This window comes from Ciconia boyciana, chromosome 3, assembly GCF_034638445.1.
Source record: "Ciconia boyciana chromosome 3, ASM3463844v1, whole genome shotgun sequence".
NCBI lineage: Eukaryota > Metazoa > Chordata > Aves > Ciconiiformes > Ciconiidae > Ciconia > Ciconia boyciana.
In genome coordinates this window covers 127,214,487-127,229,332 of record NC_132936.1, presented here as the reverse complement: position 1 = coordinate 127,229,332, position 14,846 = coordinate 127,214,487, and the positions used below count along the sequence as shown (strand labels likewise).

Sequence of the window (14,846 nt, the reverse complement as noted above, 5' to 3'; positions counted from 1 at the left end):
TGGCCCTACGCAGACACCCGCCTTGGACAGAGGAGGTAAAGTGGAACCAAATGTCACTCCCAGACTCCAACATGCCAGTTTCTCTTTACCCCAGCTAGTCGGTACCTATGAAACCACACAGAAATTTACAAAAGAACTAAGAAAACGGAAATCTATTTCATTTATATTGTATATGACAGGGTAATTTAGCAGAAAATCGCGCTATTTCACATCAAATTTTCCTTACCTGCACGAACTAGCAGCCTCAGACATTCACTCGAATTGTGAGCTGCTGCTTCGTGGATTGGCACCCACCCCCTGTTATCCGGCACATCGATGCTGTATCCCTGCTTCATTAGTTTCCTCAGCATTTTAACATTTCCTTTTCTGGCTGCAAGCCCCACAGCAGAGCATCGATCGGAATAGGCCTCCGTGAAATCCATCCTTGTCTACGGCAAACTCTGCGGGAGGAAGGGGAGAGGAAAAAAGGGAAGGAGAGGAGGGGGGGGGGAAGATGCCCGTTAGTACAGCGTATGTATATGGGGGGTTTGGTTTCCGGGGTTTTGGCAGAGGTCTTTGTTTGGGTTGGGTTGTTTGGGGGGAGGGTGCTCGTTTGTTAGTGGGGTTTGGGGGCGCTCATTGCTCCCCGGCAGGCACCGTCACCGAGGGGGGCCAGTCGCTCCCCCCGGGCCCACCGACACGACTCCGAAGCCGAACCTCCGCGCACAAGGCCGGCTCGCACGGACTCCCCGCAGAACCAGGGCCAGGCCGCGGCTCCGGCAGGAGCCCCCCCACCCCCGGAAAGCCCCGAGGCCGGCGGCAGCCCAGGGCCCGCACCCGCCGCGCCGGCTGCCGAGGGGGAAGCCGCTTTCCCCCCGCCGGCGCGGGGCCGCCCCGCGGCAGTGCGCAGGCCCGCGGCGGCCGGGCCGCCCGGCAGTCGGGCGGGCGGTCAGCCATGTGGGTGTTCGGCTACGGCTCCCTCATCTGGAAGGTGGATTTCCCCTACGAGGAGAAGATGGTGGGGCGCATCCTGGGCTACAGCCGCCGCTTCTGGCAGGGCAGCACCGACCACCGCGGCGTGCCGGGCAAGGTGAGGCGGGGCGCGGCGCTCCCCGGGCGGCCGCGGGCCCGGCGGAGGCGGCGGGCGGGCCCGGCCCCTCACCGCGGCGGCGGGGCGGGCGGGCCCGGGCCTGGGCCTGCCGGCGCGGGGGCTCTGCCGGCGGCTCGCAGCCTGCCCCGGCCCGCGGCCGTCAGCCGGCCTGCCCCGGGAGCACCGGCGGCGCCCAGCGCAGCCGGACCGCCGGGGGCCTCGGCCCCGCTCCTGCAGTCCTGGGTCTGTCTTAAACTTAGAAGTGCATCTTAGCAGCACTGGTGCTTGCTGATGCCGGGTAGCCCCGTCTTCTTTTGCAGAGCACTGAGGGTAGGGATTTCCACTTTGACTTCCAATTTATTCCATTGGGGCGAGAAGCATTTCCTCAAGTTCAAGAATTCATTGTCTTTCTGTACTGTCAATTAAAAAAAAAAAAACCAAACCCAACCAAACAACATAATGAACTTCAAAGAGGAGAAGAATGGTAACAAAAATAACTGTCAGTCCATTTCAATAGCTCAGAAATAACCGAGTTAGTTATTATAGACATTAATCTAAATAACTAAGGAAAAATCCCTCAGTGTGGGTGTCAGGCTTTGAAGAGAAAGGCTGGTTAATAAGGAAAGGCCAGAAGCGCTGATCTGAGTAACTACCTCACTGTTTTTCAGCTTTTCTACTTTCAAGTGAAAACTCATGGAGGAGGAAATATTTACTGTTTGGAAAGGGGGGTGGGGAGGGCCACCAAGAAAAAGAAACTAAAATTCCAGAAGCGAGCATTCCCAATTTCATGCGAACATACATATTTTTAAGCCACAGGAGCGAGAATAATAGTCTCTTACTCTGCTTTGAAAGCCTGTACCACCCTCCGCACAGAAGGGCTATCACCCTCATGTAATCCTAAATAGCTCGACACACGTTAAAGAAACAATAGGTTACAGAAGCACCCAGCAAGTTAGATGAATGACTTTGATGTGGCAGGACTGTTATTTACAGCTGCAGATGCTGCTCACGATTTAGTCATCAGAAAGGCAAACTGATCATAAATGTATAGCAGCTGATACTTGCATACAGCGCTCTAACAATTTACCTACTTTGAATGCTGGTTTTATATTGTGAAAGTATGTTTTCCTCATGCTCCCTAAAGCAGTCGTCTAACCTGCGCCCTGGTAACTCCACTCTGAGACTGGAATACGGCTTTAAAAGAGCTCCTACAGAAAAGGCGCAAGGATTCTTTTTAAAAATAAAACACAGCGTGCTACATGTAGCATGGAAGAAATTTTCATCTAGTTCTCAATAGCACTAATTAGAACCTCAAACACCATAAAATAACTTGCACAGTACGGCAAGATAATACAACCCCCCCCTTGCATTTACTTTTCTGCAAGGCAAATCACCATGCTTCAGGTACTAGCACAAGCTGGGCATCTAGTATTTTAAAAAAAAAAAAAAAAGGTTTACTGCGACAAAACAAGTTATGCGCAAGAGGATTCGGGCTCGGCAGGCATGTTTTTCAGCTTAGAGCAGTGCTGTGCAAATGCAGCTGTCCCGGTTCTGAACTCGAGCCCCAAAAGGCTTTGCCACGTTGCTTTTAAGATCGAGTCGAAAGCCTCGCTTTGTCACCCAGCTTACGTGCCGTCATACACACAATTCCTGGCTCCAGACCTGCCCCGCTCTCAGCCGCCGCCTCACCTGGCTGGAGAGATGCAGTATGCCCTGCGGCTGGCTCGGTTAGCTCTGCTGACTGGACAGCTATCGTTCGCTTTCTCAGTGGGAACACTGATTTCTCACCTACCAGTCATCCCTTTTCAAAGATTATGTTTGTATGAGCATTGGGAAATTTCTATTCTTCTCTTGAATTTGGATGAATTGAAAAGCACGTGCAAAAGTTGTTAGGGTGGGGCATGACAGAGCATCATCCCATCAGCCTCCCCTACTTAGGAAACCAGGCTTTTAAAAAAAAATTTAAAAAAACCCTAATCAGTCAACAAAGAAAGTCTTACTCTTGGGGCCTCGGAAAGGAATGAAACCCACACCAGCCAGTTTTTCTTCATTTTGGGAAGTATCCTCGGTGACCTCCTTGCATTATCTCCTGCTGGGCTAGCTGAAATTCCGGGCAATACTCAGAGTGACTGTCCCTGTGCAGATATTGGAAATCTTGCAAAATGGCCACACCAGGTTACCACCCACTAGCATATACTTAGTTCCAAGAAGCTTACACGTTTATTTCTGCCCCAGTCAAGACCATACCCAGAACCATCACCTGCAGGCATACAGAGCCTTAGAACAACAACAAAAAAACCGTACACAAGCCCATGTGTTGTTCTCTTTCTATTTAGATGCTTGTTTGGACAGACTGAGGGCACAGATCATTTTTTATGTAAACTGGTTAATGCATTTTGTGTTTTATATAAACACTTAGCATTAACAAAATACACTTTTTCTCAGCGTCAACAAGTTAACGCCCTTTTGTATTCCTGCAGTCCATGGGTTGTTACTCCAACTTGCAAGGCAAAAAGGCTCCCTCGGCGTACGCTGAGAAAACACCCAGCTGGGACCTCCCATTTCACCAGGCCAAACGCTCTCTGCTATAAAATCTTTACAATCCTTGACGTCAGAGATGAATTACATCTCTTGTGGGTGAGCTACAAGTGAAACTGGTCCTGCAGTACTAACACATTTTAAAGAACAGCAATAAAATAGTAGCCAACAAGTTAAAAAAACCCTCTCCTGAAAACACTCGTTGCTCCAACATTCCACGGTCAGCGCAACAGAAACGTATGGAGCACTTTTACGTAAAGTGGCTGCGAGCTTTTAGTACAAAACTCGGTTGACCTTGTAATCGTACTTTGAACTGCTCAACTCATACTGCAATAAGACGGTTCACTAGTTATAAAGTGATGTTTAATCATGATGTTTAAACTTTATAGTTAACAGGATGTTAAATTGGAAAAAGTTTTGTTAGAACAGATTAAGAATGCAAAAAAAGGAATAACCCTTTCTTGAAAAATATACGGCAACTTACACATTAGCTGTATTTAAAAATAAGATTTTCAGAGGATTATTCTGCATAGTACATTAAAGCAGCTTGAATTTTTACCAGGCAATAACAGTGTTCCCTGAAAAAAGCGCTGCTGGCTTAGAAAGACCTGAATAAGTAACGAAAATGTTTTCATAAATGGCGAATTCAAATTTCTTAGTGCAAGCTTCAGAAAAAAAAGGGCGTCAGAAATGCAAACCTGCATGATTCACATAAACCTTCTCAAACATTGAAGTCTGGGAGTTTGCTTTTGCATGGAACAGCACGGAAGTGTAAATGCATTCAAGAGTTGAAGCCGTTATTATCACAATATGGTTTGAACCAAACTAATAGCTTGCTACTGCCAAAACAGTGAAGTATGGCATCCTCTCCTTACAATCTTTCTCCCTCCCAGTTTCGGACCACTTGCTTTAGCCGCACTCCTTGATCTGGTGCTGGCACTCACTTGTCAGGCCTGCCGGTGTGCCATGCTGTCATTTGGGGAATCTCAGTTCTGGCTCTGCCAGAGACTGTCTTTGTTCCTAGCCCTCCGATGTGCTTAGAAAAAAAACCCAGGGAAACCTGACAACATGATTAATTTAGCTCCAGCTGCCTGCTGCCACTGTCCAAACAGTGTCCACACAGAAAACTACGAGCTTCTGCATGCACAAAATTACTGGGTCAGCCTAAGGTTAAATCATTTTAAGATAACGAAGGGCTTTTAGTTTGTTAAAGGTGAAATGGAGAAAAAAGGCGGTTGGACTACAGGATCTCCAGAGGTGCCTTCCCACATCTGCGATTCCCTGATTTACCCTGGCGGTTTCTTCCCCTTGGGTGGCTGCCAGCAAGGCGGCTGTAGGGGAAAGGATGGATAGATAGGCTCCTGTTATGCCGTAATAAGCCACAGGAAAAGGACGTTGAAAAGGCTACACTTTGTTTAAATAAACTTGTGCTTAAGGAAACCATTTTAATTTATTACATTTGACTTCTTAGCAAACTTACACCTCCCTTTCTGAAAAAATTTAAAAATGTAATCAAGCTAAAATTATTTCTAAGGTCGTATTTCCTTTTATTCCATCTCACTTTCACATCCAGATGCAAAAATTGATTCCTTTATCAGTAAATACTTAGTAATTTTAGTAGCTGAGCAGTTTATGGTACCACTGAAAACAATCTAACAGTGGAAGATCTTATTTCAGTTTACCCCACTATTTCACAGCACCAATCAGCTGGACCTCAGGACTGTCCTGGGGACCTTTACCTCCACGCAGATAGACAAAGCCCCCGTGCCAGGAGAACGTCATAGACTCCAGCACAGACTCTGCACCATGCTAATCCTATTTTCCTCTTTTTACTGAACCCAGGATGGTAAAACCTGGAAGAATCTCCCATCACGTGCACTCTTAAGACAGGAGTACATTTGGGAGCTCTAGCGTGCAGTACAGTTGAGGGCTTGAAGTGAAATACAATGCTAAGAGCTGAAACGACCTGTATTTAATTTTCTGCAATGGCTTGCCTTCTGATTCAGAGGGGTGATAGCCCTTAGCACCACCGATGCCTTAGAAAATTCCTGCGCGGCCGCAGACCACACTGCTGCTCCAGCGTGAGCCAACGGAAGGTTGCCTTTGTCAGCCTTCCTGGCAGTAGGCTGCACAGAACTGACACAAATCCCTCAAAGACATCTGATTTAAGAGATCATTCGGGTTCGCCCTTGACAGTACTTGGGAACAACAAATAGGGTTTTGGTTTATGCTATACAGCTGGTCATTTATAGATGTGTTATTTTCTTTACTTAGCTAGCAGAAGTAATACCCATGGTTCCTTCATGGTGTTTGGTTTAGGTAGTTCCATGCAAGACAAGGACTCTGCAAACCAGTACAATAAATATCCTGTCCTTCCCTAGACAAACAGATGGTTCTTCCATCACACAACCAATCTGAAGATTAAGTATTCTTCAGTACTTCACTTTCATTTAGCATTTAGGCTTCAGATACAGGCATTCCTGGTAATACAGAGAAAGTTGTTGCCCACCACAGAATGTCTCTTTAATCCATAATTTACAAAATCTTAGTGACCAGTATTGAGTACACAAGTCAGGGAAGTATTAATGGCTATGGAAAAAACTTCCCAAAAGGAACACCTAAGTTATCTTGATTAATCATGGTAACAGACCTGTTTCCTCCAAGTACTCAAATAGTAATCATTTAGTGTTCATTTAGTTTTGTCGCCTTATTTTATCAATCATTTATAAACAAACAGCCTTTAAGATTATAAAAGATCTGACACTGAATAAATAATATCTACAGTTGATGGTATCTATAAAGTGCTCTGCAAAAACTAGACTTCATATTTGGCTTGTTACCAAAAGAATGCATGGCTTGCCAGGGACTCGGTGCAGGAGAAAACCCTACGCTTTTACTGCGCGAGAGACTTACCAAACAGAAAAGCGTGGACGTGTCGGTGAGACCGTTAGTGAAGAGTCATAAAAAGAGTGAAATGTGGTCACCCAAGACTGAAAGTTAGCCAAGACTAAATGAAAAGCATGCATCCAAGTACACCAAGTTCAGCTTATCTTTGTAACTCCTACGAGAATGAATTCCTATCCTACACTAAAACTGAATGCTAGTACCTCTGCTTTCCCTTACCTCTAATCAAAGACACTTGTCCACTAATTTGATGCCACAATTAGCATTTTAAACTACAGATGTAGTTCTCCATAGGGTTTTATGTTTTAAAATTTTATACTCCAGGTTATACAACAAATTTCAACAATTTTCTTTTCAGTATTTACAAACTGGCTTCTTACTCTTCCTGCAAGAAGTAACTCAATGGAAAAATAAGCCATTACCAAGGTATCCTCCCTCTGCGCCGTAAGGGAGAATGAGCTGGGAGGGGGAAAAGAAGGGGAAAATAGTCTTTTGCACAATAAATTTCTTTTTTCAGCTTTGAATAACATGGTGCTAACATGGTGCTTACTAAAAATTACTAGCAGATTTCTTTGCTATGTGTTTTCAAAAACAGCTAATTAGCGAGGAGCTTTTAAACCTAGGAGTTGCCACGTGTCATAGCGTGCAATTAACATTTTCTAAAATCCAGTTAGTGCAAACCGAGCCAGAAGTGGCAATATCTTGCTTAGTTCTACGCAAGCTACATTTCTATGTTACGTTATTTTCCATGCCTGTGTATAAACTTTTTGAATACAAGTGAGAAGGTTCACCTCATCGTCACTCCGGAGATTTAAAAAAAAAAAAAATCACATAGTACTGTGGAGAAGCAACATGACTGAGGAAGGTGCGCTCCTCAGAGCTAGTTTTACATTCATGAATTATTGTCGCCATTTTAAACAGGAATAGAATTGAGTCTGGACAGCACATACAAAGCAAGGGCATTCAAAACCTCCCTGTTTATGACTGCCCTTAATTTAACTTCTATGTTGCAGACACTTTCTGTTCAGAATTTAACATTTTGTTTATCACAGTTTATCTAATACAGATCAAAAGCTGTTCTCAGAAAATATTTATACTGGATCTCAAAGAAATAGACCTTATTGAGATTGTCCTGGATTAGTTCTCAGACCTTTTCATTACTTTTCATTGTTTTTTTTTTTTCTTGTTTTGTTTTGCTCATGATTTAGGGTAAATGCCTCTAACTGAACTACAATTTTTTCTTTAAATTTTAGCCTGGAAGAGTTGTGACTCTGGTTGAAGATCCCGAGGTATAGTACTCCTGTTCTATCTCTGTAGTGCACAGAATGTCCTGTTGCATTCCCAGCCTGTGTAGTAAGTCTCTATTAATTTTTGCTTCTCTACAAGCAAATAATTGAGTTATCTTTAGTGCAATGAAAAGTTCTCTCAAAACGTCTTGGAGTTACACCAATGACTCTTGATTGTTGCAAATAAATCAATCAATCTAAACTAAGAAACTAGAAGTAGTTTGGGTCTGTTATTACCAAAGGTATATTTGGAAGTATTTTCCTGAATTCAGCTTCCAGCTATCCAGTTCTAAGATGCAGAATTTTACTTTCAGCGTAGGTATAGTGCTGACAATACGCCAACAGTAGACCCCAGATGTTGTGTCAGAACTGTAATCTTGCCCTTTCAAAATAAAAACTGAAACAAATCAAGATTACATTGCAGTGATAAAAAAGGAGATACCCTTGCTTTATTTTTTGCTACACAGATAAAATGCTTAAGGAATTAAATGCCACAACTGTACTTCTGGTTTCTATGTAATATTGTGAAATTAGCTCCTGTTTAGAGAAAATGGTCATTGGCCCGAGTCTACTATTCTTGCTTATCTTTTGACCTTTTCCCTAAGTCTCAACTTAGTGCAATGGAAGCGTTTGCAAAGGGAGTGCCTGGGCTGGGGAGGGAGGGGACATGAAACAAGGGCTAGGCTTACAGTCATGTAAGCTGTAGGAAAATCAAGATTTTTCTGCTTATAAAAGTACTTAGACTTACATTTTACCCATTTCTAATTCTGTTTGATAGTAAAGAAGCTATCTTACAACTACCTGCAATTTTTTTTAGGGATCTTACCCACTAGACAGCTCTCGGTTGGGCTGCTCACCAGCTAGGACAAAAGCATTGAGCTAGGCTGGGGCGGCTATTGCAGGATGCACCTTGGATGCGATTGCTTTCCCGCTCCCTGCTGATCCTCCAGGCCCCCCAGACCCAGCAGTGCGCTCCGTTCTGGCACCTTGCTGGGGACGTCTGTGGTGGTTGTGTGTCCGTCCAGCTCCACACCGCTCCAGGAGAGGGAATCCCTGCAGGTACTGGTGCCTCCAGAGGGGCAGGAGGGAAGGAAGGATGGCATGGAAGCAGAGGGAGAGCAAGGCCACACGACACAAGGCCGTAAGACACGGAGGATAGGTATTTTGGTAGTTAGTTTTTATTTACAGTTGCTTACCTATACAATTATGGTACTGCTGTCTTACCTATCTCACTGAAATAGCAGCCACAAAGAGAGGTAAGTTTAGCGGCAATCGAAAACTTCATCTGTTTTTTGCAGTTAGCAAAACCAGCAAAATGCAATGCACTCTCTCTCATTGTGATTTTCTGTACCTTTCTAGTAAGGTTTTTTTCACATTACTGTACTGCTGAGCACCATTATGTTACACAGATGCCTATATAGACAAAGAATGCTTATGTTTGTTGTCACTCAGTTTGTATTGTTAAGCAAACTTATTCGTTACCATAGAAACTTTGTTCCCCTTAGCAAACCAGTTTTGTTTGGTTGGGGTTTTTTCCCTTTTCTCCAGAATCTGGTGTGGCCAGATAATCACACTTTACACATAAACATCAAATGATATGACAAGTCATTTGCTTTAATTTCAGTTACTCATTCTGCAGTTTGAAAAAGTAACCTTATTTTGAAGATACCTTAGCAGACTACAGCAATTATTCCCCTGCACGCAGACACCAAATACCGTGCTGACAACAGCAGTGGTACTTTTCCCAGCAATGCCAGCTCTCAGCTCTGTGCTAGCCCGTGTGTCCTTTTCCACTAGTGATACACATAGTGCAGCTTGGAAACACCGAGTTAGAGAGTTATTTTAACTTGCTCCATCTGAATTTCTTTGCCAGTTCAGAGGAAACCACACAGAAAAAGAACATCATGCTCCTTGTCAGATTTCGGAATTATGATTTTCCATCATCTGAAACAGGCATCCTCTATACTGAAAACTAAATTAATTAACTAGCAGTAACAAAGTGTCTGCTTTAAATCCCTGTCTCCACCACACCCATATGTATTTTCCTGTCAACACCAAAGTAGGTCTGAATGGCAGATTTAACTCCAGAGAGTAACATGCGCAGAAGAGGCTGTTTTTAAAACTAACGCGTTTCCCGCAGACAGCTGGAGTGAACCAGCATCCCAGGTGGCTGAGGGAAAGCAAGGAACCCATTTTTGTACTTGTTAGTGCTGTTCCTGGCCACAGCACATCAAATGCTGTAACCATCTACAAAGGATGCAATAGAAAATGAGTCCTGATTTTTTTTAATAAAATGCCTTTGACCAGCATATAGTCTGACTGCAAAATTCAACGCTCATTAATTAACACCAACACCCCAGCATCGTCTGATAGCATGACTAAATACTAAGATCCAGTTTTAGGGGGGAAAAAAACCAAAACGTTAATTGCTTTGTCATCATAACGGTAGCATTGATACGTATACCTACGTATCCACATTTGATGTTGCTAGCAGACAAAACAGCCTACCATTTATTTTAAAACAGCACTTGTAAGAAACAATATGCAGCCCTTAGCGGATAACAGACCATCATCGTTCTCCTATGCTACTTGAAAACAAAACCCCATGCAAATCAATCCCTCCACAGAGCTCACCGATTTGTTTATATAAAACTTGGTAAGGGAGCATAACTAATTCACACCACAGTTAAATACTTCTGCAAAGATCTTGTCTGTGAAGAGAATGAAGAGATATTCAGGTTCTCAAAGATGGTAGTGAAATTTATCCTAACAGCGTTTGCTGAGGTGCTGGATATGCCATGTTTATTTGTGCAAAATGCAAGTTCATCTCAGCTTTTTCTTCTCTGATTCCGTTTCAGTGCAGTAATGTTACCACACTCATCCCTCCAAGTGCATGTACCAGATGTGACACCCAGGTCCTTAGAAATGAAACTGTAACTAAACAGAGAAAGGACCTGATCAATGTTACTTTGAATTTGGTACTACTTAAAATCTTAATTTTCAGATACAAATTTTGTGAGTTCATGAAGATACTTCATATCCTTTTTGCCAGCTCCTTAGTAGCACATGCCAAGGCTATTTACTACTTCAAGCTTAACTGCAACAAGAAATTGTTTTGTAAGAAAGGCCTCAGCATTAGCAAGAAAGTGGATGATCAATCTGCATAATTACCATTTGACTGAAGATTTCCTAAAGAAAACCACTCTTTTAATTTGGGACTCCTTCTACAAACAGTGCGAGAAATAGCTATAAAAAGATTGAAAATTGAAGAATTTTTTTTTTAAGAGAGTTTTGCCTAAATACAATAGAAATACATTCATTTGCGAGTATCATTATGAACACTGCTTGGATTTTCTTTTCTTATGTCCTTCAACAGGGGTGCGTATGGGGTGTTGCTTACAGATTGCCAGCTGGACAAGAATGTGAAGTAAAGGCATACCTGGACTTCAGAGAGAAAGGAGGCTACAGGACTACAGCTGTCATTTTCTATCCAAAAGACTCGTCAGTAAAACCGTTTGATGTATTGTTATACATTGGCACTTGTGACAACCCTAACTACCTTGGTCCAGCACCTCTAGAAGAAATTGCAGAACAGATTTTTAATGCAGTTGGTCCCAGTGGAAGAAACACAGAATACCTGTTTGAACTTGCTAATTCTATCAGAAATCTCGTACCAGAAGATGTAGACGAGCATCTCTTCTCCTTAGAGAAACTAGTAAAGGAACTCTTGGAAAAGCATCAAACCCTAAATTGCCTATAAAAGAACTTCTTACTTTTAATGATCTTGCTTCATCTTCAGAGGAATGGTTTCGTTGCACAATGGGTATATGACTTGGGAGGCATGTTTCGCTGTACTATGCTATCTTATTTATTTTAATATTGCGTTCAAAATAGTAGTTGGTCGTTAAAACGTACTGTTACAAAAATCATTCTTTCAGGAGTCTATAGAAAGGGAAGCAGCGGAAGTGTTTTAGGTTTGAATTTGGTATATTGGGTTTTTATCCAAAGACTACATCTTTATGAAAATCTCAAGAGAACCACTTAAGCTTCTCTTTGTTTGAAGATTTATTTTTTTAATTATTTCAGGTTTAAAATAAATCTTTAGAATATTTTTAAGATCAAAATCTGCATTCAGGTACAACTCCCACTGATTTAAGTGATAGTTCTTTCTAATTCAAGACCACAGGCGTGGAGCTCACTGCAGCTAAGGAGATAAATGTTAACTAGTTGCTGCAAATTGTATAGTAAATGCATAGTAGAACATTTTTATATCATCAATGTTCAACTTCACTGAAATTAAATTATTCCGCTGAATTAGTCATCTTACCCTTTATATATTCGTCTGTCCTTAAATGCAGAGGATAAACCATTTCGTTGTCAAGGAAATCATTCTTTCCCTTGGCTCATTACGTCAAGCCCTTGAAAACCAAAGCACAGGGTACTTTGACACAAACAAGCCATAACTTATCAGTGCCTCATTTTATTTTTTAAGATTAATATAAAGAATAAAGCCAAAACATTTAAATTAACTAAGAGTATGACTTGAAGTCACAATGCAGCAAGAATGTTCAGAAACTCTCATCTTTGTTATTTGCCTTTAGATGCTGTTGTAACCCCATCTCCTAAAAAAATCACCAGTCTCTGGGGATAGATTTTAAGCCAGTAATTTTCAACCACTCTTTCAGGGATTCACAGACAAAAGGTAATTAAGAAAGGAACCCTCTTTTCAGTAACCTTGCGTGTGTTGTACAGACATCCAAACAAAGAGGGTTGAAAAGCCACCAGTTTAGGTTAGTTGGCTTACTTTATGCCAAACATAAGCAAATGGAGTTTCCGTCCCAACAAGGACTTGTCTTGCTTCTCAAAAATTTAAGTTATTTTTGTTAACTTTTAACAAACTGTATTTTTGTATGTTCACATCAGAAAAGTCCTATTTCAAACACCATGTAATGTCACATTTTCTCCTACAGAGGATGTGTGTTTAGTAGTAGCTTGGAAGCCTATATTTTGCGTCAGTAATTGCAAAACCCGCCTGTTTCTACTATACAGGTTGTCCCTTTCTCTTCTTTACATTTTCCTGGTTTGTATTTGTAATTGCTTGAAAATATCAGGGTTCTCAAAATAACAAGCTGCTACTATTTTACTTGGCCACCTACAAACGCCAACAACATAAATGAATGTTAATAGGAAACATTTGAGAAAGGCAGCTAGACGAGTAGAAAATAGGATATTAAAATGCCAACCTAAATTCGAGATAATTAGACCACTTAAAATATTTAACCAAGAAAGCTGTATTTTTTTTACATACTAGATTATAATTGTAGTGTGCCTCTGGCATCTCTCAAGCATTGATTCATTGAGAAAAAAAAAAGTGTGTTAGTTTTTAGAAGCTGCTGTTTACTATTAATAGTTGAATGCCACTATTTTAAGAGTACATGATGGGGTATTACTGGATGGACTACTCTAAACTGCAGAAGCAAATCCTCTGATCATATTAGCAAAATAATCATATGTATCAAGGCCTCATTCTTCCATTAGCACAGGAGTCACTTGCAAACTGATGGACTGTCCTTCAAAGGTCTTGATTCTCCACTGCACTGTGCCGGTTTAAGACTGACATAACTTGAGTGGAAAAGCAACCCCAACTAATTCAGCTGTACAGCAGGAGAGGAGCACGATCAGAGCTTCCAGGTGTCTGTACGTAAGGACAGTCATTAAGATGCCCAAAGCTGGAGCTGAGCAACTTCGCACACCAAAGATGGACAGTGATAACCATCACCCAAATCAACATTAATGAGCATGCTCCATTACGCATGCATTTATTCACCTTGACTTAACAAGTAACTCTTAAGTGTTACTGAATACTTAAGCATTACTAAAAAGGTTATGTATGATTTATTTCAAGAACATTTAAGTGTTGAAAAGCATAGTACCCTCAAAAAACCCCAACCAACAACAGCACTTCCTTTCTTGTGCTTACTTCAGATTTAAGCTAGCTGTAGTAAAGTTAAAACACGTACAATGGCATGTCCACTCTACGCATTTCTTAAAGTTCGTTCCTCAAAGACTTATCCTTGTTCCTTAAAACAGGGCAGGGGATGCTTACACTCATTAATGATCCAAAACCATCAGTGATGATTCCCTCTTTAAAACTCTAATTATTTAAGCACTGTGTTGGGGCATTGTGATTATGTATGGCTCTACATTTTGTGTCTTTAATTATACTCAGGACATTGTTGGTTCATTTACTTTCCAGATTCATAAAGCTTGCAATAATATCTGTAACGATACATTCCAGTTTGTGCATACAACTTCAGTACAATAAAAATGCATCACATTTACTAATGGTGTTGGAGAAAGAAATTTCCAGAGATGTTATGTTTATTTAAAGTGTATCTATATTAGGATGGACATCAACGTGTGTCTTAATTGCATCTTGTTATAAAATGCTGTTAGATCTAACAAGGAAAAACACTATACAAGAGCTAGCTACTATTATGCAGTCTTAAACTGTGTTGAAATTAGGAATTTAATTAAAGCACTGAAAATATACATTTCTTCTTGCTGTATGGGATTTGAGCCACGACTCTTCCTACAGCTTCAATCACCGACAGAAGCCCAGTATGCTTTCAGACCTGTTACTCACCACAAAAAAATGAACATACACTTCTTATATGCCATATATACTTTTTTTTTCCCCTACTGGTTAGAACAAAATCTAAATTTGTGACAAATTATAGAGATTTTAGATATGGTTTCATTATACAACCACACACACATGAAGCTACCTCTAAAATTGTTTCCAGTGTTTGAGGAAACAATAGTCATATCCATGTTGTCACATTTTACTCCCTGGGATCCACAGACTCAAATCACCGAGCACTCAGCGCGAACCTCTGTCCTTCCGTGCATGAAGGAAGCAGTACATAGTGGTAGGCAGCGATGGTCTTCCCTGGTGTGACTGCACAGTAAAATTTCTAAGGCCATCTGTAGGAAAAGGAACTTGCCCAGCAGTTGGTCAAGATACACCCCCCCTGTGATGCTGAAAG

General features: G+C 41.7%; 2 protein-coding genes across 11 annotated transcripts in view; one reads left to right on the top strand and one right to left on the bottom strand.

Moving 5' to 3' along the window:
• Nucleotides 1-14,846, bottom strand: part of ASB3 (ankyrin repeat and SOCS box containing 3) — a 32,158-nt gene that overhangs the window by 13,853 nt on the left and 3,459 nt on the right. For 3 of the 9 annotated variants that reach the window (XM_072857591.1, XM_072857588.1, XM_072857593.1), the window contains exon 2: nt 227-440. In XM_072857591.1, the coding sequence (XP_072713692.1) occupies nt 227-422 (196 nt within the window). In that variant the 5' untranslated portion in view covers nt 423-440. The other 6 variants (XR_012041771.1, XM_072857594.1, XM_072857592.1 and 3 more) reach the window with 5 other exon arrangements.
• CHAC2 (ChaC glutathione specific gamma-glutamylcyclotransferase 2) lies at nt 935-14,288 on the top strand. 2 transcript variants are annotated; one of them, XM_072857598.1, is made up of 3 exons: nt 935-1,069; nt 7,765-7,800; nt 11,174-14,288. In XM_072857598.1, the coding sequence occupies exons 1-3, from the start codon at nt 935-937 to the stop codon at nt 11,555-11,557; spliced, it is 555 nt and encodes a 184-aa protein (XP_072713699.1). In that variant the 3' UTR covers nt 11,558-14,288. The 2 variants fall into 2 exon arrangements, with proteins under 2 accessions (XP_072713699.1, XP_072713700.1); XM_072857599.1 differs by lacking the exon at nt 11,174-14,288 and adding an exon at nt 10,656-11,166.